Source organism: Crinia signifera, chromosome 8 (genome assembly GCF_055691185.1).
Source record: "Crinia signifera chromosome 8, ASM5569118v1, whole genome shotgun sequence".
Lineage (NCBI taxonomy): Eukaryota > Metazoa > Chordata > Amphibia > Anura > Myobatrachidae > Crinia > Crinia signifera.
Genome location: NC_139224.1, coordinates 151,003,650 through 151,028,431, shown reverse-complemented (window position 1 = coordinate 151,028,431; position 24,782 = coordinate 151,003,650). Strand labels below are relative to the sequence as shown.

The window sequence follows — 24,782 nt, the reverse complement described above, 5'->3', positions numbered from 1 at the left end:
CCTGGGCTTGGCCGAGCTTCATGATCCTGCCTATCAAGCGTGCTATCCTCAATAGCCTAGAACAGGGCTGTTCAACAATGGTTCTTCCTTTGGTTTGCAGCAACATATGCACAAACCTCCACCATTGGATCTCTGTTAAATGTATACCATTGATGCAAAACCCATCACACACATTGCCAGCTGACTATCGTGGTAGCTAACATGTTGAAGAACAAAATCGCTTATTTCCCCAAACTTTTTCTGTAAATGCTAAGATAATAAAAGGATGTATGCAATAATGCAACACTTACGCAATGGCATACCTCCTAACTGTCCCAGTTTTTGGGGACGTTCCTGCATCCCTCCCGCGGCCGGCAGTGTCCCACTGCGGGGGGGGGGGGGGGGGGGGAGTTGGGAGCCCCCCCCCCCCCGAAATCTGACAGAGTAGACGCTGTGCGCATCTATTGGTGTGTGAAAACGGGGGTGCGGCCTAATTTGCATAAGTTGTGCCCTAATTTACATACACCACGCCCCCTTTTCGAGCGCTCGTGTATTTTAATATTGACAAACTTTAGAGGTATGCAATGGAACAGAGGTAGGTAATCTGTGGCTCTCCAATAGATAGATGTATGCCAGTTAGGTTGGTGGCGATACAAAATTATAATTATATTCATCAACAGTAAGGAAGATAAAAGCCCCAGTTTGACCGTTTCACAAAAGGAGAAGATAAATTATCGGACCCCAAAAAGTAGGAATCTGAAATAATCTCTGGATAAAATCAAACATATAACATCTTTACTAATTATAGATACAGATTCACTTTCTTTTAAATTAATGCATGCAATCCATTTTTAAAGATCTATTTTGTGTGTATCCTGTATTTCAGCCAAACAGAATGGTCACAGCAGCAGCAGGAGATGAGAGGGCGTGCATGGTGCGATTACGTTAGTAAGGACAGGGCTGCATGCAACAGAGGGAACAGAGACAGATATATCAGGGTCCCCAACGGTACATATTATGGAAGTCAAGTTGTCCTCTATAAGAGCAGAAATGCATACACCCCACTTGTTTAACTCTGGGAGCAGTATAACCACCTAAAAGTACCACTTTATATTATGAAATCATTTTCCATTTGTTAGCAAATGACTATATCTCCTCTCTGTACGGTCCTGTATTTCTACATATTAAATTTGGACACCTCTAAGGCATATTTATACATCCATAGTAAACAAATCTAGCTTTTCTTACAGTTCTATATAATGTCAACTTTTTTGTTTCTAATGGGTAATAAAATGTGCAGTTCTACAAAATTAGTAAAATTCTAAAAAAAAATTGCTTGCAGCAGGAGGTGCTATTTCCCTCCAATCATGGCTCAGCACACACACTGACCCTTGACCCTACGCCTATGATTGAGCGGAAACCAAGCGAGACGTTGCAGCTACAAAATAAATGGTTTCTTCAAAAAGTAAACTTGATTACCAGTGAAAAAGAACTGAAAAAACAAAACCTGGAGGATTACTTTGTGTAGTTGGTGGTTTTAAGAGATGACTGAGCCAAGAGTATGGATACGTCTCTGCTGTAATGTTATCAACAGTCACATGACATTGCAGCCATTTTAAGAAAGGAAAATTCTCTGACAGTGAAGCCTATCAATTCCTTAGGAAAGTGTGTAGTCCCTGGCTGCCTCTGTGTAGCTGTGTGTAGGAGATTCTAGTGCAACTGAAATTTTGTGGCATTTCCACCTCTGACTGACGTGCATCAAACTACAGGTCGAGTATCCCGTATCCGAATATCCGTTATCCGAATTATTCCGAAATACGGACATTCCAGAAAGTGAAAAAAAAATTTTTTTTTTGCTAAAAACTCACTGGGGACATATGTAACAGCATCACTGGGGACATGATATGTAACTGGCACTATATATGTGCAAGACAATGATTGCTTGGCATTCAAATTCAGTGCTGAGATAGTACACACATTTTGTTTCACGTTTTGAAACCTTGTTTTTTGAACAATTAAAATATGTTTGTGTGTATTTTATGTGGTAATAAAATATATTTGTGTGTATATTATGTGTTTATACAGCATAAATGCAAGATACTTCAAAATACATCATTGAAATATTAAAATATTCCGAAATACGGAATAATCCGTTATCCAAAATTCTCCTGGTCCCGAGCATTTTGGATACGGGATACTCAACCTGTACTACCATGGTACTGCTTAAACTAGCTGAACCCTACATATAACAAACCACATTGCATGGAAAACTGAAGAACAATGTAAGAGTACATTATGCAGAAAAGAAAAAACAATCATGGTGGACAATCTGCAGCACACGGTACAAAAATGGAGGACCCTTTAATTCTTTAACACAATGGTGGGAGGATGGAAAGACTTACCTTTGCAATCTGAAGCAACACAATGCAGTGTTTAATTGATTCTACCATGCTCTATAAAAAAAGACAAAACATACAATTACACTTCATTATTCAAATGCTAGGTGGATATTTATCGACATTCAAAGAGGTAAAATTGTTAGAGATAAAGTACCAGCCAATGTACTAAGCATGTTGAAGTGATAAAGTGCAAGTTGATAATGCACCAGCCAATCAGCTTCAGTCTGTCAGTTTTCAAACCTGTAACTCAACAGTTAGGAACTGCTTGGCTGGTGCATCACCTCCTCCCACTTTATCACTTCACCAGGCCTAATACATCTACCCTTGTATTTAAAAAGAGAGTTAGGAGCCGCTTGATGGGTAATCTCTCACAATTTTATCTCTAACTTTGCAGGCTTTCACAAATATCAATGGATGTGCATATACATTTTAAAACTATATAACAGAATAAAGAGTTGGCTTTAAATATATTTATTATAGAGAGCAGACCATAATTAAATAATACCGGGTATTACTGCATGGCTGGACGGCTAATAAACGAAAGAATGCCCATTAGGAGAACAGTAAATAAACTTACACATGTTGTATCCTTGAGATTTTCAATTTTCTGTGGAGGTAAATTAGTAACGTTAGTCAAATGGGATTATTGTCACAAACTAAACAGTGGTTTATAAAAAATAAAAAATAAAAAGAGAAGAGGATTATGGGAGGAGAGGAGTCTTGTTTAACTAGCTTGCAGTACGCGGAGCACTTTCACCAGAAGCTCATATAGCTGGTAACAAGGACCACATTACTTGTGGCAGGCTATAAATAGAGGAACAGCTGCACATCATTAACCAGCGAAATGGGCTGAGGCCAGCTTAGGTTTTGGGAGGATATACAGACCACTTCGGCATAAATACAGAGGCCCTGCTGCGGACCACCTCTACACACAACTTTTACAAAAATGGGGTCTGTAGAGCCAGGGCCTCACTGACATCACACATTTCTAGTAAATTCACATCACTAGCCCCAGAGAACAGGCTTTACAGCCTACAATATGGCAGCCCACAGAAGTGGGAACGTGCGGACACTTAGCAACGGCAGGTGTAGCCAGCTCTGAGGTAGAGAACAAAGCGTATGAAATGTTTTTAATGAAATGGAAGGGACTTAAAAAAGGGCCTGAAATCATCCTATGAACAAAAGCCGGACCAGGCCAACTTGCGGCTCTTCAGCTGTTGTGAAACTACACATCCCAACATGCTTTGCCACAGTTTAAGCACTCCATAATAGCAAAACTAGAGCAGGGCATGCTGGGACTGGTAGTTTGATAGCCGCTGAAGGACAAAAAAAACCTCATGCTGATCCCTCATGAAAAGTACATTGGTGACCACTTTCTGCACATACCGTATAAAAGCCATTCCTTCCATGAACTGGCAAAAGCACGCCATTGAAGGGTTTCAAAAAAAAGTTACTCCCCAATGCTATAACTACAATACAGAACAATAACGGAACATGTGTGATAATATTATAGGTGATTTTCTGGCATGTTGTTCTCTTCTAGTAGAGACATAAAAAATGATGGAAACGGAACTTCATCTTTCCTAACTATTAATTCCAGGCATAAGCCAGACTGAACATACCTACAGTAACGCAGCGGTTCTACCAGGGCAAGAAAAAGGGATACGGCCACTAGTTCCACCTGATTTAGGTCGACATGCATTGGGTCAACCACTGAAGGCTTGTGAGGTAGACAATGGGATGTCGACTGTCAAAAGACCGACATGCGTTTTTTCACCTTTTTTTTAGCCGGCGGCGGTATTTCATACCCTACCATCCACTACTGCGTGGTGGGAGAATAAAATAGTGTCTTGACCACAGCGTTACCGAAGCATGGCGAGCGCAGCAAGCCATGCGAGGGGACGCGGTACACGTTGAGGGTGTCCATGTCGACTGTGTCGACATCCGGTACAAAAAAAAAAAACATGGAAAAACTCCTGTTGACCGTTTGACTGTCAACTTTATCATTGTCACACCAAATGCGTGTGTCAACCTTCCAAACCTAGCCGTGTTGACCTTCAGTGGTCAACCCAATGCATGTCAACCTAATAGTACAATAGCTAGCCTAGCGGCACAATGCTGCGCTCTGTTTCTGTATATGCACAGCACTTTTCAATTGGATGTGCCAACAAACTGCAGGAGCTACGAGGCACCAGGGAGCAGCATGTGAGCAGACTGCCGGATCGCAGTGTTCCAAACTGCCTGTGCCACAGCTGAAGGGCAGCATGGCCTCATATTGACCCAAAGGGAGATGATGTGGGGCGCGAGTGCTCAGCTTTCTGTGAAATTGGTGACAGGCTGACAGTATGAGCACAGAGGAAGCCTTGTCCTTGCATCAAAACTTCTCAAGTGTATAGAAAAAAAAGGACACATAACCCTAACAATCTAGAACCCAAAGCCTGAGCGTGTGCAATAGATACTGACCTTCCTCTGTTCATCATCCTTGCAGTTTTGGATTTTCTCATCAAATGCCTAAAAGAAACACGTTTATATTACAGGTTTGCCGCTGAGCTCGGACGCAGAATGACAGAATCACGAACACATAAAAAAGCCTAAAAGGAAAACTAAACTAGGAAGAACAAACAGTCTGTTTGACAGAGTTAATGCTTAAGGTGTTGTCAGCCGCAGTGTACAGAGCCTTACACTGCATCGCCCTAAGACAACAGAAGGCTGCGGTGCGATAGATTATCGTTTAGCGGCCGACAGGAGACCAATCGTTAAACATACAGAGATTTTATACAAATAATCATTTTATTGGCAATCCTCACACAGGAATCTGCAGCATAGAACGATTGCACATACAAGTCACAACCAGGGCAGACCGCCTACAGTAAGCTGTTTAGGCAGCTCATTAAACACTGCCCTGTGCTCTCAAGCCCTTGGCTGAGTGCAGAGACGTCAAGTCACAAACTCATCTGCTACAGAATTCTGCAAATCGCTGCTGCGGACTCCGACGCTCTCAGCGCGACGGACAGCTGTCAGACCTAACGGCATCAGGAACATGACTAATTACTTAGCTGAGGAAATTGCTGCAGCCCAACCTCTCAGCATTCTGCTCCCAGTGTTATTGGTCTTACACCTGGAATCTGACCTTGCAACGCAAACAGGGGAAGTACTGCAGGGGGTTATAAGCGGTCAGACTCAAGGTCCTTAACCCACAAGGTAAGGTAACGAGTGTGTGTGTGCATGCGTGTCCTCATAAATAACATAGAAGAGGGTTTGCGTATAAAAAAAAATGATCAAAGCTTCCAGTGAATAGAATTAAGTTCTATAGTCTTGTTGAGTCGGGATCAAAGCCAGGCAATCATTTGCTATTGCAGTGCCTGTTACAGGTGCAGCTGTGTGTTGGAAGTGAAGGTAGAGTGGAGGATAAGCTTGGTGAATTACAGCTGCAAACCATTGCATCTAATACTATTAGTTGCACACTACAATGCACCCACTGACTTTACCGATCACAGATGACAGAGCCGATACACCGGGGAGGAAGCATTTCTGTGTGCGCCCAGGTGCCTTTCAGGCTGTTTGGGGACGAATGGCATAACAGGACAAATAGGCACGAACGCCACAGAAAGGTGGGTGGAAGGGGTCATACAGTAGGTACTTAGCTATACATCATCACATCCTGGTGTGAAGGTAATAAAAGGTTTGTGACCTAAAGTGGACCATGATTTTAAAAACATTTGTGCGCTACACAGAAATTCACACTTCCACCCAGTCTGCTCCCACCTCTAATAACCCCGGTGTCATATCTTACGCCCTATCACCTGCTGTTCCGTCACTCCCTCGCAGACAAGTTGTACTTCTATGGGGTAGTACGGGCGGTGTAATGGTTAGCATTACTGCCTCACAGCACTGAGGTCATGGGTTCTATCCCCACCATGGCCCTAACTGCGGAGTTTGTATATTCTCCCCATACCTGCTTGGGTTTCCTCCGGGTACTCCGGTTTCCCCCCACAATCCAAAAATATACTGGTAGGCTAATTGGCTCCCAACAAAATTAACCCTAGAAGGTCTGTGTGTGCATGTACATGTGGTAGGGAATATAGATTGTAAGCTCCACTGGGGCAGGGACTGATGTGAACGTTCAGATATTCTCTGTAATAGCGCTGCGTAATGTGTGTTTTTTATAAGAAACGGTTAATAAATAAATACAATTCTATCCGCTAGCTCCCTCCATGGATGTGGTATTGTGCGTATTTGTAATTCATGTTATGTTTATTATCGGTGTACGTCCTATATGCAGCGCTAGGGAATCTCTGGCCCCCTATAAATAAGCAATGAGGACGAAGAAGAACACAGGAAAGGTCAGGGCTGGCATTGTATCAGCCTTATGGCGGAGACCATATTCCTCACCATATTAATTATTAGTGCATGAATATGTTCCCCCCTAAGCAACACTTAAGGGATGCTTATCTATTATATACAATGTTTTTAAAATATTTAAAAACAGAAGTGCCGGCCTGGAAGGGGAACGAAAGCTAGCTATAATCTCATGTACGTGCATGTGCCCACATGGCACGACTGCATGCCCCAGGCAATTCCTGGCCTTTCCTAAATGTAGTCTCTTACGCACATCCTAGCTGCTGGGGCTTCTAGGGTATTTAGTATGACCATCTTTGTCACAAAGGTATCAGTAGAAAGAACGACGATATGCAGCGCGAGTCATGGTGCGGTTCACTTGCATCGGTCCCCCGTCCTTAGCAAAGGTGGAGCATCCTCTGCCAGCGCTACTGTCCGAGGCACAGCTACAGATGTGTCCTCTAACGGTGTTGTCCATGTAGGTCGCGGGATAGAGGGCGCATGCGTATGCTAGAAATCTGCTATCTACCCATTTTACAAGCAAGCTCTGCAGGAGCGGCTGTGCGCAGTATATCACTACGGTGATGTGTACACAACGGCAAAAACAATACAAGTGGACACGTATGTTCCCCATCATTGTGCTGCTTTAGCCATGTGACCAGATTTCCTATTTTGCCTGGTGTAATGGAGATTGCCATAAAGCTGCACCACGATCCCACCAAAAATCTGTGATTGGAGAATAGGTGTATATGGAAACAACTATATTTCCAACTATGCATAAACCAGCAGCAGATATATATATATATATTTTTTAATTCTCAATTTGGTGTAACCAGGCTACCGACATACCTTTATCTGATCTATTAAAATCTGAAGATAAGCGTCCGACTCGGCAAGCTTCTTATCAAAATCTTGAACGCTTGGAACATACCCAGAGTCCACACCCTGCAATCATAAAAAAGCAGAAAACCACAGAGTTTAACAAGTGCCTGGAAATAAGACGAGTCTCTGCTAGCTGTGGTCAGTAACATTACACGTGTTGATTTAAAGGGTTCCCACTTCTACAGATCAGTCATTGCTCACAAACGGACCTGCAACCTCTCCTTAGAACAACGCACCTGGGTTGTGGAACGTAACACAAGATCACAGCTAGGTCACGAACAAATCCGTAAAGGAGAAGGGGATGCTGGATGATACTGAAATGGTACCGCAATACCGATCATCAGTAGAAATCATGTAACCAGAAGAGAATATAAATGACTGGGAGTCCATGTGGTAGCGTACAAGCCCCAGCTGGGGATGTGCAGACACAGGATACTGGAAAACAGATCAATGCCAGACGGGGAAACAAGCCATTTGCTTGCAGCAGAGAAGTTAAAGTGTACAGGAGTCTCGTACAGGGTGTAACCGCATGTTCGCTGATACAAATGTAATTACGGACGTGCCTTATTAGGAAATACAGTAAGTGTCATCTCTGTGCAGTGTCAAATTCTCTCCAGGCAGAGATAAAAAGGTTCATCTATTCAGGACAATGACAGCAAAATGTCGAATATGGGTCATTGGGTAGTTCAAATTTAGGTCGACATGTATTGGGTTGACCACTGATGATCAACACATGAAAAAAGGTAGACATGGCTAAGGTCGACACAATTTTTATTCTCCCACCATGCCAAAGTGGATGGTAGAGCATGAAATACCGCCTGTCGGCACAAACAAAGTGTGAAAAACTCACATTGCCCTTCCCATCGTCAACGTAATGTCAATGTAATGTGTCGGCCTTCCAACCATGTCGACCTAAGCTCTGTCAACCTCCAGTGGTCGACCTAGTGACTGTATTCGAAAATGTGTATAATATAGGTTTGGTGGGTTGGCACTCCCGAGAATGAACACAGACCACAATGGGTTCAGACTGAACATATACAAGAATAATCACACAGTTCCTGCCTTGCTGATGAACCACACACACACACACACACACACACACAGCAGCTTTTCCTGCGTGGCTGTATATGCCACATGTTTCACAACAGGAGTAAGGGGGGGGGGGGGGGACTCAAGGAAGCTGTGCCAGTTCTTGGATGGAACAGAGCGTTATATTCTTCCACTTCGCAGCTAATTACACTGTAACTGTGAGAGCGCGCATAGCCAAACACACATATATGCCAGTAGTAACATCTAGCTCTGCGGCAGAACAAACTGCATCAGGAAGGTTTACAAATCCTATTATACACCGCACCCATTGCAGACGTGGGTCATAGCAGTCTGAGGTTTCCCCAAGCACCGAGGTGGCTCCATAGTAGTCCTCTTAATAAGAACCGGACACCATGAGTGTGACCACTGGCATCCACCCGCTTATGGCAGCAGTGACATGTAAAGGCATAAATATGATGCGGTAAGAAAAGGCCCAGAGTCTCACTTCATTAAGGATCATTATACACCAGACAAATCACATGTCTCTAGGTTACATGTTTAGGTCAGCCCTAATCTCTGATTTTCCGCTTCTTCCAGAGATCCGGGGATACCAGTTGGAAACCAATAAGGGGGAGAATTAGTCAATGTGCTGTTTTGTTTCTGAATTTTGTAAAAGAGGTCTACAAAATAGTTATAAAGACGACTCCAGCATTTTATATAACATATTTACTAAGCAGAGCTAGAATGTGCTATATGGGGGTTGCAGGGAGAAATATTCTACTGTACGCTATGAACACAATGCACCATTCCGGAACGGCACATAGCACCCCCCCCCCCCGCTACTGCCAGTAATACAATCTGCACTGCCGTAACTGGCCGCTGTGTATGCAGCTGAAAATCTACGCCAGCGGTTCCCAACCTGGGTTACTAGTACCCCCCTGGAGGTACTCTGCAGATCAGTTGGGGTACTTGAAAATAATATTGGTAATGACGGAAGAAGTATCCCATTGCCATGGAGACCAAACTTCTGGTTCTGTCACTTCTGGTTCCGTCTACAGTGTCATCAGCGTCTCATGCTTTTGCCTACCCATCCTGCCCTCAGACATCAGCAATCATCTGCCCTGCGCTGTGACGGTGGAGGAAGCAGCAGCATTAATCCTACAGGAATTAGCGGGTACCCCGGAGACAGTACAAAGCCGGCACAGTCTTGGAGGGACCCGATTCCTGACCGCACACTACTCCTCCGCTACTCCTTAATATAAGGACGTTCATACCGCTCACTTCCACTCCACGTGTAAGTACTGTGAATTTTTTAAAATTAAGAGGAGGGGTTACTCATAAATAAAAAGCCTAATCCAGGGGTACGGTAGAGAAAAAAGTTGTGTACCGCTTCTCTACACTAAGCACTCCTGCACATCTCATTCAACATAAATCCCACCCACCCACCAAGTGCTTTCTGATTGAGATGTGGCTGGATGAGCTATGGCTGCTGCGGCTTACATGGACGAATGCGTCCTGCATGCAACACTGATCTGAGCTGCATCCTAGGACGCTGCATTGGATCAACTGCAACACCACTGGCCGGCGGTGAGACCCATGGGGTAATGCAAGCCAGCCACCATGGGTCCACACAAGGGTTTCCGGTGGATACATCTACAGTGTCTACATAAACAATCAAGGTCTAAAAATCAACATGCAACAGGCTGACAGGGTCAAAAGGTCAACATGAAAAATGCCAACACATGACAAGGCCAATATGCGTTTTCATGAATTTAGTTTTTTTTAAACCAGCTTGTTCTTACTGCACCTTCCATTCTGGCATAGAGGGAGAACACAGTAGTGTGCCGAGCGTCGCTCGCTATGCGCTAGACTAACTAGAGGCCATGTCAACATAGACACAGCAAAGTAAAAAACTCATGTTGACCATTTCATGTGTAATACCCTGGTACTGCAAGAGTTAATACTATTTAGTTTTATCATGCATAGCTAGGGCTATTTCCTGTGCACGGATTGGGAGAAGTTTGGGGATCAGGCAGTGATCACATACAAGTCCCCTGCAGAGGGGGAAGACAGGAAGTGTAGTTAGAAAGTAAAGTAGCAGATTCAGCACAAGTTTGGAGTGAAGGAGAAGGTGCATGGATGGTTGCTGGGGCCATGGAATGGCTAACTGTCATTTCCATGGTCCCCAGCTTTGGAAACAGCAGTCATGAGTTGCGCCCCTTCTATGGAGAGAGCAGCAGCATCTGTGGGTGCTTTTCTGCAGAGTAACATGAGGAGAATGCAGCCCCGTACAGCACATGTGGGGAGTGCTGCCAGTCCCAGCAAGGCACCTGACAGAGAGAGAGAGAGAGAGATCGCAGTGTGAGAGCAGCAGTACACTGAGTCCAGTGAGAGGGTGACGCCCACCTGTAGAGGTGCACTAGAAGAGTGCCAGGTGTGAGTCTCAGGAGAGGACGTATCTGGGTGAGTGGTCGAAGTCACGCGGCATGCTGAGTAGCCCCCCATTGACAAGAGTCCTTGTTATGTATGAGAGACAGTAACCTGTGATGTGTAGAACTACTGGTCCCAGGATGCCCTGGTATGAACTGCTGTTCGCCATATTTATGCCGCTGCAATTAAGTGATGTGCTGGAGGAGGTGCCTTGATGTAACTGATGGAACCGATATGATTAATGTGCTGGAGGAGATGGAATGATAAGTGACCTGATGTAACCATTATGCTTTGTGCTGGAGGAGAGTGTTCAGGAGTTTTCCCTGCTTCATCCCTGCTGCAGTATATGTTAAATAAACAGTTTATTGCTGTTTTATCAGATGGCCTGGCGCCCAATTCTTACTGCGCTGCACTGACACCTGTAGTCCACTCCCACAATGCAACTGTAATTAAACTCCTGATTATTCAGGGGACCCCCTGGTACCTGTGCCTTACCCACGACCAGCCGGAGGAAAGTAAGTGTGATGCACCATAGCCAGTGACTGCAGGTATGCCATACCTAGTGCCAGTGGGGTTTTACACATGTGTCTACCTTATTCAGGTCAACATTTTCACCCGGTTGACATTTGCATCTGGACGACCTTTTGACCCGGTCGACCTTCCGGAATCCACCTGTTAACAGTCCATCTAATTATTTTATATATTACCAGTTTCTTATATAGCACAGCATATCCCGTTGCACTTTACACACACCCCCCTGTCTGGGGTATAGGTATTCCCTGCTCAATGTCAGTACCAGTCTGTTGCAGATTCCTCCCAGTATGCCATAGGCAGGTAAAGCACTGCCAACACCAGGGGGAAGACATTGTGGAAACGATGGTTTTTGGAATCAATTGGATAAGAGATACTATATACATTCACAAAAAAAAAATATATATATATTTTTCTGATTGACAGACAGATACACAGAGAGAACGTGACAGACTCTTTCTCTTGTTGCGCATTAGGAGAACAGATACGATCGTTCCGTCTTCCAGCTGTCATATTCTACATGTCACGTACTGAGGGAATAGCCAGAGTCAGTGCATCATCACACAGCAGTCTCTTGCTCATCAGTGATCTGTTGATGCCTGTTTTTAGGTCGGCTTAACCTTGCAATTAAAGCAGCACGAAATCATCATAAGCATCAGAAGGCAGCCACCGCACCAGAGCTTAGGCACCGTCTGCATTTTCTGTGCTAGATACACTGGGGTTGAAGCCACGATAGAAGTTTCAGCTGCTACCCTGTCTAATTAGAGCACTTTGGCTGTATGCAATGTCATTAGATGAAATGCTCTTCACACGGGTGTCTCGGGGAATCATCACCCTCCGTATAACGGAACACGTCTAACCACAAGTTTATAGCTGGCAAAACAAACAACTGATTTTCAAAAGTGGTATAAAAGGAAACTCACCACATGTATCATGGATTACATGCAGGGCAAACGCATAGAAACAAGACACGACGCACTTATAGCATCCATCGGCCTGTATTCCAATCTCTGCTGCAAATGACGTAGCTAGAAATTCTGGGACCCGCTCATTTCATATGCGCTGCGCTGGGTCCCAGCTCATTAGATATGTACAGGGCGGGACCAGCTCAGTGCTCATTGCTACCTGGGTCACCTGTCTGTTCAGCCAGCGGCGTCCACCACAGGCCCTGCTAACACCACTCTCCCAAGCCGTCGCAGGGCCTGCCACATATGTAGCTATGCCACGGTCTGCTCCGCTGCATACATGCAGTACAATATGGTGCTCCAACATTAACCATTACGTGACGCAAGGGAAAATTGGTAGCTGCAAAGTGCAGCCACTGCGGCTGTCCCGATGTAAGTGTACAGCCATAACACACTGCAATGTAACTCACTGTAAATGGCACTAAGGATAAGAGAAAAGGCTGCATGGCTGGAGTGACATTTGCTGTATGCAAAAAAAATAAAAAAAAAAACACAGAAATGGGCAAAACCATGTTGCACTGCAGGTGCAGGGACGAGAGCATAGTTGCGTACCCTCCTGCATTCTACATGAGACCCCCTGAAATAGCAGCAATCTCCCTCTCTCCCTCATTCGTATAGAAATCTCCCTCATTACACTGTTACATTTTTGGGGAAAAGAGGAACGAGAGACAGATACATTTACATTGAATCATCAGCACCATTTCGAAGCACGTTACCAAGTATAGTATCTCTTACTAACGGTTTTGGGGCTCATCTACATTTGCATTTAAGTCATTTTTAAAGATCCCTTTCAGATGTAGCAGTACACACCCACACTTCTAGGTGAAGCATTCACAATCTCTTTTTTCCCAATCTCTCCATATATGGAACTAGAAACGCCCTTTGGGTGGAGCATGACACGCCCCCTCAATGGGGTGCTGTGTAAAATTCTACTACCAACTAGAATCTCCCTGAAACTAGTTTTCAAAAGTAGGCAGGTATGAGAGAGAGTTCGATTTGGGCAAGTTATTTTGTTTCTGTGCAGGGTAAATACTGGCTGCTTTATTTTTACACTGCAATTTAGATTTCAGTTTGAACACACCTCATCCAAATTAAAAAGCCAGTACACACATTGGGCGGTATTCAATGAGCCTGATTCGCCATGTTTTTATGGCGAATTTGTGCTGTTTGGCGAATTTTTGACTAAAACGGTGAATCACCCTATTCAATGACCACATGGCGAATACATTTGAAGGTTTTTTTCGCCATGATTCACCGAGTAGCAATCGCTATCTTTTTATGGAGAAGTGGAATGTGAACTTTTAAAATAAAGTGTTTTGTTTTTTACATTTGGTGTCAAAAAAATCAGGAATTTTATTCTGAGGAGGGGCAATCTACTTTTATTCATGTGCTGTAAGCACATGAATATATATTTAATTTAAAAAAAAATATTTTTATTTTATTTTATTTTTTTACACAGCAGCCAGCAGGGGGCGCCGGAGCCGAGCCGCTCATTACATATTCATATATTCACTGCACCCGATCGTTACGATCGGGTATAGTGAATATAGGTCCCCTGCTGGCACCCCCAGGGGGCAGCCTGTGCTGCCTGGCACCCGGGGAGCCCACCTTACCCCCGCAAACGTTCTGGGCTAGGCAGAGAGACTTCCATCTCTCTGCCTGGCACCGTCCTCAGGCTCCCTGCGGCATACGCCGCAGGAGCTCATATTCGCCAGTCAGGGGCAGCGAGCCCCTGACACGTTGAATACCGGAGCCCGCCGGCTCCGGAACGTGGCGAATGTGCAGCAAATCCTAAAAAGGATTCGCTGCACCTCGCAGGTATTCTCATTGAATACCGCCCTATGTGATATTGGACAATTTCACCCGATACCACGGAACGGGCCAAGAAAATGGGTGAAACCTAACCATGTTACGTGTCTGTCATTGGATCAGATACACTGTCCCATGTGCATCATGTACACAGTGCCATCCTCCCGCACACTCCCCTCCCTACTGCATCATGTACACAGTGCTATCCTCCCGCACAATCCACTCCTTGCTGTATCCTGTACACAGTGCCATCCTCCCACACACTCCCCTCCCTAGTGCATCATGTACACAGTGCCATCCTCCCGCACACTCCCCTTGCTACTGCATCCTGTACAGTGCCATCCTCCCGCACACTCCCCTTCCTACTGCATCCTGTACACCGTGCCATCCTCCCGCACACTCCCCTTCCTACTGCATCATGTACACAGTGCCAACCTCCCGCACACTTCCCTCCCTACTGCATCATGTACACAGTGCCATCCTCCCGCACACCCCCCTCCCTACTGCATCATGTACACAGCGCCATCCTCCCGCACACTCCCCTCCCTACTGCATCCTGTACACAGCGCCATCCTCCCGCACACTCCACTCCCTACTGCATCATGTACACAGCGCCATCCTCCCGCACACTCCACTCCCTACTGCATCATGTACACAGCGCCATCCTCCCGCACACTCCACTCCCTACTGCATCATGTACACAGCGCCATCCTCCCGCACACTCCACTCCCTACTGCATCATGTACACAGCGCCATCCTCAGGCACCCCCCCCTTCCTACTGCATCCTGTACACAGCGCCATCCTCCCGCACACCCCCCTCCCTACTGCATCATGTACACAGCGCCATCCTCCCGCACACCCCCCTCCCTACTGCATCATGTACACAGAGCCATCCTCCCGCACACCCCCCTCCCTACTGCATCATGTACACAGCGCCATCCTCCTGCACACCCCCCTCCCTACTGCATCCTGTACACAGCGCCATCCTCCCGCACACTCCCCTCCCTACTGCATCCTGTACAGTGCCATCCTCCGGCATACTCGCCTCCCTACTGCATCCTGTACACAGTGCCATCCTCATGCACACTCCCCTCCCTACTGCATCCTGTACACCGTGCCATCCTCCCGCACACACCCCTCCCTACTGCATCATGTACACAGTGCCATCCTCCAGCACACTCCCCTTCCTAATGCATCCTGTACACAGTGCCATCCTCCAGCACACTCCCCTTCCTACTGCATCCTGTACACCGTACCATCCTCCAGCACACTCCCCTTCCTACTGCATCCTGTACACCGTGCTATCCTCCGGCACCCGTCCTTAATACAGCATACTGTGCCATCCTTGTGCACACTCTCTTTACTACTACTTTACGAACAATCCATTAGAACCCCAATACCAACCTTAGACATGTACCAACCATCCCATCCATCAGATTATATCAGTGTCCTTAACCCCTTCCCGACATTTGACGTACATTTACGTCATGGCCGGGATGTACTTCCCGACACATGGCATAAATGTACGTCATGCCATTTAACTGTCACCGCGTCTATAGACGCGGTGACAGTTTAAACATGTCTGCTGTCCCTGACAGCAGACATGTCCCTGCATGCCCAGGGGGGGTGGCGATGCCTCCCCCCCGTCGGCGATCGCTGTGATTGGCTGTTCAAATGTGAACAGCCAATTACAGCGTTTTCTGTGTACCGGCGAATAACGTTCGCCGGTGACACAGGGATCGGTGGTGATTGGTGCTGTAAAGTACAGCACCAATCACCACGGGGTGTAAGGGTGACACTGGTGTCACCCCACCTCACCCCACCCGCCCCCAAAGGCCGTGATTGGTTCGCCGGACCGACGGACCAATCACAGCCATGGAGAGTGATTTAAACTAACGGTGACTGCACTGCAGACGCCATTCCGGTCTGGAATTGCGTGCAGTGCGGTCACCGTACCTATCTGCCGTGATATACTGACCTGATCCTTGCAAAATACTTACCTGATCACCTTATCACCTGATCACTGCTTGTAGCGTGCTGGATGCTTCCTGGATCTGACTTCTTGTGACTTCCTGCTGCTGCTGCAGTGTGATAGAGTTATAGATAGATAGATAGATAGATAGATAGAGAGAGATAGAGAGAGATAGTGACAGAGTGTGCTATATTTTGTGTCTGCTACCCCCCCTTTTTGGGGGTGCAGGGTTTTTTTTTATATATATAACTGTCAGTGCTGCTGCTGCAGTGTCATAGAGTGATAGATAGTGATAGATAGTGAGAGATAGAGAGAGATAGTGATAGAGAGTGCTATATTTTGTGTCTGCTACCCCCCCTTTTTGGGGGTGCAGGTTTTTATATATATATATATATATATATATATATATATATATATATATATATATATATATATATATATATATATATATATAAATAACTGTCAGTGCTGCTGCTGCTGCAGTGTCATAGAGTGATAGATAGTGAGAGATAGAGAGAGATAGTGACAGAGAGTGATAGAGAGTGCTATATTTTGTGTCTGCTACCCCCCCCTTTTTGGGGGTGCAGGTTTTTTTTTTAATATATATATAACTGTCAGTGCTGCTGCTGCAGTGTCATAGAGTGATAGATAGTGATAGATAGTGAGAGATAGAGAGAGATAGTGACAGAGAGTGATAGAGAGTGCTATATTTTGTGTCTGCTACCCCCCCCCCTTTTGTGCTGATCAGTATATCTGTGCTGATCAGCAACTTTTTGGGGGTGCAGGGTTTTTTTTTTTATATATACCTGTCAGTTGCTGCCAGTTGCACTGTCAGTTGCACCAAAGGTTGTGCACCTGCTGCCCCTCACTGGTAATCAGTGTTGCATCACTGATCACCTTTTTTTTTTTTTTTTTGAGGGTGCTGTGGGGTCTTTTTTTAATTTTTTTTTTTACACACACTGTGATTTTGTGGGTGTCCTGTGGCCACTGTGCGCTGATCAGTGACGTACATCACTGATCAGCTTTTTCGGCACAGGGTTGATCTATTTTTTTTTTTTTTATCAAATTCCTGTTGCCTTTGAGCGCTGTTCAGTGACGGACGTTACTGACCAACATCTGTGCTCAATTTTTGGCGCAGGACCTTTTTTTTTTTTTTCTGCACTACATACACACTACACACTACATACCCCCCCGGGTTGAAATAAAGTTTGTACCCCCCCTACACTATACACGTGTTGAAACATTTCACTACCAGAAACACAAAAATAAAAATGGCATCCCAAATGTCATCCCAGTCATCCAGAAGAATGTATTCAGCGGAGGAGGCATATGCCATGCTTGCCTCTGACTCTGACACAGCCAGTGAGGCAAGCGGGGAATTTGAAGGATTCATCTTAAGCTCCTCTTCCTCCTCTAGTGATGAGGGACCCCCTCAAAGACGCCCCCGTAGAGCAGCTGAGACCCCCCCCCAATAATTGATCTCGTATGGACCCCACCACCAGACAATTTTGAGCCCCAGGTTCCTGAGTTTTTGGCCATCCCAGGAATCCAATTTGATTCCACAGGTCTCAGAGAAATTGACTTTTTCAAATTATTTTTCTCTGATGATTTTATAAATTTAATGGTGGACCAAACTAAATTTATATGCCCAGCAGTTTATTGCTCAAAACCCCACGTCATCATTTGCTAGGTGGACCCCTGTAGATGCAGTAGAGATGATGACGTTTTGGGGTCTGGTGTTTCATATGGGCATAGTAAAAAAGCCAGAAATTAGGCAATATTGGAGTACAGATGTTCTGTACAGCACCCCACTTTACCGTATGGCCATGACCCGGACTCGTTTTGAGTTAATCCTTAAATTTTTGCATTACAACGATAATGCACAGTGCCCACCCAGAGATGATCCCACCTTTGACCGGCTATTCAAAGTCAGGCCGGTCATTGATCATTTCAGTGCCAAATTTCCAGAGATGTACATCCCAGATAAATTCATTTGCATAGACGAGTCCCTTATACATTTTAAAGGAAGGGTTAAATTCCGCCAGTACCTTCCCAGTAAGAGGGCAAGGTATGGCATAAAAATGTATAAGCTGTGTGAAAGCACCTCAGGGTACACTCACAGGTTTAGGGTATATGAAGGGAAGGATTCAAGAATTGAACCGCCAGAATGCCCCCCCTCCCTCGTAGGTGTTAGTGGAAAAATTGTCTGGGATTTAGTGCACCCCTTCCTGGATAAAGGTTATCACCTCTATGTGGATAACTTTTACACCAGCATCCCCCTGTTTAAGGCCCTTGGTTCAAGAGGTACAGCAGCTTGCGGTACTGTGCGCAAGAACCAAAGAGGCCTCCCAAAAACGCACATTGCCCAAGTAATGAGAAGGGGTGAAAGCAGGGCACAATCCACCGAAAATATGTTGTTGGTCAAATATAACGACAAGAGGGATGTCCTTATACTGACAACAATTCACGGAGACAGTACCACCTCCGTCCCTGTACGAGGTACCAGTACCCACACCTCAAAACCTAATTGTATCCTGGATTACAATAAGTACATGGGCGGAGTGGATCTTTCAGATCAGGTACTGAAGCCGTACAGTGCCCTGCGGAAAACAAAAATCTGGTACAAGAAGCTGGCCGTGTATATCATCCAGATGGCACTGTATAACGCTTACGTGCTATTCCGTTCTACCAGCCAGAGGGGGATATTTATGCACTTTCAAGAGGAAGTCATAAAGAGCCTAATATTTGGGAACCAGCAGGCAGAGGGCCCCAGTACTTCTAGTACTGGCCCCCGTATTGTACCAGGGCAGCATTTTCCTGATGAAATCCCCTCCACTGGAAAAAAGGGCAGGACACAAAAAAGGTGCAAAGTTTGCTATAAAAAGGGAATAAGAAAGCAAACTATTTTCCAGTGTGACACTTGCCCCGACAAACTCGGCCTATGTATAAAGGAGGGTTTTAAAATATACCACACATCTATGGATTATTAGGTTCATCATTTCACCGTGCTTCGGGGGTCTTGCTAATGCCACATAGCACCCACCATTCATTCCACCAGAATCTGAGCCGCAAAATCCAAAAATCACTCCTTCCCTTCTGAGACCTGCCATGCACCCAACTGGTATTTTTTGGTCACGTGAGGCATTGCCGTACTCGGGAGAAATTGGGGCACAGATTTTGGGGTGCTTTTTCTCCTTCATACCTTATAAAAATGAAAAATTTTGAGCCAGAACTGCATTTTTGTGTAAAAAAATGTAATTTTTCATTTGCACAGCCCAGTTGTATCAAAATTGGTGAAACCCCTGGGGGTTTGAAATGTACACTATACCCCTAGATGAATTCCCTGAGGGGTGTAGTTTGCAAAATGGGGTCACTTGTGGGGGGGGTTCCACTGTATTGGTGCTTTGGGTGTCTTGCTTATGCGACATAGCACCCACCAACATTCCACCAGAATCTGTGCTGCAAAATCCAAATATCACTCCTTCCCTTCTGAGTCCTGCCATTTTTTGGTCACACATGAAGCATTGCCGTACTCGGGAGAAATTGGGGCACAGATTTTGGGGTGCTTTGTCTCCTTCATTCCTTGTGAAAATGAAAAATTTTGAGCCAGAACTGCATTTTTGTGTAAAAAAATGTAATTTTTCATTTGCACAGCCCAGTTGTATCAAAATTGGTGAAACCCCTGGGGGTTTGAAATGTACACTATACCCCTAGATGAATTCCCTGAGGGGTGTAGTTTGCAAAATGGGGTCACTTGTGGGGGGGTTCCACTGTATTGGTGCTTTGGGGGTCTTGCTACGGCGACATAGCACCCACCAACATTCCACCAGAATCTGTGCTGCAAAATCCAAATATCACTCCTTCCCTTCTGAGTCCTGCCATTTTTTGGTCACACATGAAGCATTGCCGTACTCGGGAGAAATTGGGGCACAGATTTTGGGGTGCTTGGTCTCCTTCATTCCTTGTGAAAATGAAAAATTTTGAGCCAGAACTGCATTTTTGTGTAAAAAATGTAATTTTTCATTTTCACTGCCCAGTTGTACCACAATTGGTGAAACCCCTGGGGGTTTGAAATGTACATTATACCCCTAGATGAATTCCCTGAGGGGTGTAGTTTGCAAAATGGGGTCACTTGTGGGGGGGTTCCTAACTTTTAGCATCTTATGGTGCCTAGAATCCTACATGGTGCCTAAAAAATAATCTCATAAAAAGGAGGCTCCAAAATCAAGTAGGTGCTCCTTCTATTATGAAGCCTGTGGTTTGGTCAACGTGCACACTAGGGCCACATATAGGATATTTATGAAAACAAAAGAATTGGGGGAATCAATTTTTAGTCACATTTCTCTAGTAAAATCTACTGTGTTCCTTAGAAAAATGTATTAAAATTGCAAATCTGCAAAAAAAATGAAATTTTTAAATTTCACCTACACTTTGTTTTAATTCCTGTGAAACACCTAAAGGGTTAACAAACTTCCAAAATGCTGTTTTGAATACTGTGAGGGGGCAGTTTTTGAAATGGCATCATTTATGGGGGTGTCTCACATACAAGTCCCTCAAAGTCACATCAGAACTGAACTGGTCCCTAAAAAAATCAGTGTTTGAAATTTTCTTGAAAATTTGAGAATTTGCTATTCATATTTTAAGCCTCCTAGTGTCCAAAAAAATTAAAAGGAGGTTGAACTAATGATGGCAACATAAAGTAGACATATGGTCTATGTTAGTTATTAACTATTTTGAGTGGTAAGATTATTTGTCTCACAAGCAGAAAATTTAACATTTTGAAAATTGCAAAATTTTCCAATTTTTTACGACATTTTGGTATTTTTCACAAAAAAAACACAGACTGTATCGACGAAAATTTACCACTAACTTGAAGTACAATGTGTCACGAGAAAACAATCTCAAAATCACTGGGATAAGTAAAAGCAAAAAAAAGTTATCCCCACTTAAGTGATACCTGTCAGATTTGAAAAAAAGGGCTCTGTCAGGAAGGCAAAAACTGGCTGCGGCGGGAAGGGGTTAAACAGTTCTACAATCGGCAATGGCCATTTGATGAAGTCTGGTATTTCTCTGATGTTTGGTTACCCAGCAATCTGTTCCACCTCTCTGATGAAAGCCGACATTGTGGCATACCCCAGCAGCCCCAATATCAATGCCCGCATTGCCCAGTACACTTACCCTCACCAAAAGTGACCAGATGTAAATGAGAAAGCAAGAACGTCTGCGACTGATATAGTCGGAGATACATGATTCTGCATGTCTGTACATGTGGGATCACGTAAACATATTATGGTAGTGATTATGTGGCAGATGCTGCTATGATGAAATGGTAGAACACCTGTTCCATCCCAGAGAACACATCTTGTGGGCTGGGCACGTATAATGTACTGTAGGGATGCTTCAGGTAACAGGCCAAGCACATAGCACCAGCACACAAAAAGCAAAATGCACAAAAGCTGGAGAGAGTATTTTGATCTGACCATCAACACAACACACACACACACACTTAGTGGTGTCTGGCACGCACAAAACTATGTCATATTATATCCAACCACTCCTCTCCTCTATTAGGTGAAGTACCGCCAGTGACCACTCAATGGACCAAATTACTCCTTTGTGTGCTAAAAGATGTCATAACAGAAAGTGAAAGCAATTTTTGCAGGGAGACTGATCTGTTTCAGGCTTTCTGGATATGGAGAGAGGGAGCTGTGAAGACAGATCGGAGGAAGGAGCAGATGGGGACTGGGGGGGGGGGGAGTTTGTCAGCTAAAAATAGTCACAGCTCAAAGTGAAAGGACATTGCAGAAGCATCATTTTGACAGGCTTTTAACTAGTATTACATAATTGGACACCAATAATATATGAAATGTATCCGTCCTGCCCCTCTTATCTAGCGCAGAGTAAATCAGTTCTGCTGCTGCCCTCGTTAGGGCTTGCAAATGATGAAATCCATCCATTCAGGGATTTACCGGCACAAAGCTGATCCTGTACAACTGGGCAGGATCCATTAGTCAGAATGGTTTGATGATCAAATAGTAATGTCAGAAACCTTTAAACAGAGGATGTGATTCTGTTCTCCGGGCCAGGATGTAAACCTTATTCCATATATATATATACACTGTACAAACAAAAAAGAGCGGAAGAGTTGAAGTTTGTAGGATGCACAAATAGTACATCAAGATGTGTTTGTTTACACCCAAAACAGGTAATTCTATTTTGTATGGAGAAATGTCAATCAAATGTAGATCACAACAACTCGCTTGGAATCTCACAATGCAAATGCTCAACTGACATACTGCAGGTAACGGAAACAGTCTTTTAGATCCCCCTAACACACCAGGCGTATCAACAGTTACCATATAAAAGTCCGGATTCAGACCCTTAAGCAAAGCAAAAAAGCACATGAATGGGCAAGTCCATGCTGCACTGCAGGGGGGGGGGGGGGGGGGGGGGGCTGCTGATGTGCGGTGTCAACATAAAGCAGCCAGGAAACAATATAACTCACCCTGCACATGTTACATCTGCCAACAAAGCTGAATCAGACCCAATATTCTGTTTTCTATTCACCTTACTGCAGGATAAAGGTCGATGGGGTGAAAATGTCAACATGAAAAAGGTAGACAGTCAAAGGTTTTTCACCTTTTTTTGGTGTCAATGTCGACAACTGTCAAAAATGGACTCCCAGATAATGTAGCGCATACCCTCACATGGCTCGCTTCACTCGCCGTGCTTCGGGCTTGTTGCATCACTACACGCGGCACACTATTCTATTATCCTATGCCGATATGAATGGTTAAAAAAAAAAAAAAAAATCACAAAAAAACTTTTTCATGTTGACCTTTTGGGGTAGACCTATTGACTGTATATAGACACTGTAGATCCATCATCTGGAATCAATATAAAGTGCCAAATTGCAGTGTCTGTGGCTTTTTCCATGTCAATCTACTTTGGGCTTCATACCCAGATATACAAGACGCAGGTGCACACAGGTGTGTAATGTCGCATATAAAAATGAATCAGCACAATCTCTCAGTGCATCCTAGTTTAGCATTTTTTGGCATAAGGGATGCTCAGTGTTGGCAGAGATGCAGGGGACCTGGAAGCTTGCTCCCACCAGGCACCTCATGCTTCATCGTGTATTGACGATTTACAGTATGTAAAAAACTATTTTGTATCCCAATTGCACACTGAGGGGTAGATTTATTAAGCTAGATGAAGTGATAAAGTGTCTGGTCTTCATCACCGGCCAATCAGCTCCTACCTGTTATTTTTCAAACCAAGCCTGTAAGTTAACAGTCAGGAGCTGATTGGCCAGTGATAAAATACCAGCCACATTATCACTTCACTGAGCTGAATAAATCTGCCCCTGAGTGAGAAATATCTACATAATAATCAGATAATACAGAGATCTTGGTTGCATATTTCTGCAGATATAGGGCTAACCCCCCAGGCTGTACGTCAAGGTGTCTGTCACTGGGGGGTCCCTAATACACCCAGTATTAAGGACCCCCAGTGACACAGAGATGCCTTGACGTAAGGCCTGATCTCATGCTCTCAGCCCTGCCCTCTTCCTCGAGACCAGGTCTGGCCATCCTGTGGCGGGTATGGATCAATAGGTCGACCAAATTAAGGTTGACATACATTTGTCGACCACTGAAGGTGGACAGGACTTAGGTCAACACAGACAAAAGGTTGACACACCTATGGTCAACATGCCCATAAGGTTGGCACGTGCATTATGTCGACATTGGGAAGGCCAACAGTCAAAAGATCGGCATGGGTTTTTCAAGGTTTTTTTGTCCTGAATGTCGACACAGTTGAGATGGACACTGTATTGGTGCGTCATGCTTTGGGCAAGCCCTGTTGGCGCAAAAATAAGTGAAAAACATATGTTGACCGAATGCATGTGTCGACCAAATGACATGCCGAAATTTTGTCTGTGTCGACCTTCAGTGGTCGAGTAAATGTATGTGACGGCCTAACGACCGTGTCCCACTGTGGCTCTCCAGCTTATGTAAAACTACAAGTCCCAGCATGCCTTGCAACATTTTTTCCGCTAAACCTGTGGCAAGGCATGCTGGGATGTGAAGTTTCACAACAACTGGAGAGACACAGGTTGGCCAGACCTGCCCTAGAACATCCCCGATTTGTCACCTTCATAAGTAATTGATATGCATTTATAGATTGCAGATTTTTTTGTACAATGACGCCACAGCTGTCCAGCAACGTTCAGACATGGAAATAGATGACAGAGTCAAATAGCATTCATTTTTCTTAAGAAAACATTTCCTAGAGTGTTTTGATAACGGTAGAAATCTAGTAGCCAGTACAACCTTAACGGGAACAATGGGGGGTGATATCCTGCACAGGACAAAAAAGGGGTAGTGGTCAGCAGTGACAAAACCAACTTGAAAGACAGTATAGTTTATGAAGTATAACAATAATGT

At 44.7% G+C, this 24,782-nt stretch overlaps 1 protein-coding gene across 5 annotated transcripts in view; it reads right to left on the bottom strand.

Annotated features, from left to right (window-relative positions):
• The window catches only part of OSBPL9 (oxysterol binding protein like 9), a 139,856-nt gene that overhangs the window by 47,025 nt on the left and 68,049 nt on the right, over positions 1-24,782 (bottom strand). For 4 of the 5 annotated variants that reach the window (XM_083157388.1, XM_083157386.1, XM_083157387.1 and 1 more), the window contains 4 exons: positions 7,566-7,661; positions 4,842-4,889; positions 2,956-2,985; positions 2,382-2,432 (listed from right to left, as the gene is read on the bottom strand). In XM_083157388.1, coding sequence (XP_083013514.1) covers positions 2,382-2,432; positions 2,956-2,985; positions 4,842-4,889; positions 7,566-7,661 — 225 coding nt within the window. Of the gene's footprint in view, positions 1-2,381; positions 2,433-2,955; positions 2,986-4,841; positions 4,892-5,334; positions 5,403-7,565; positions 7,662-24,782 lie in introns of those variants that run through there. The other variant, XM_083157390.1, reaches the window with a different exon arrangement.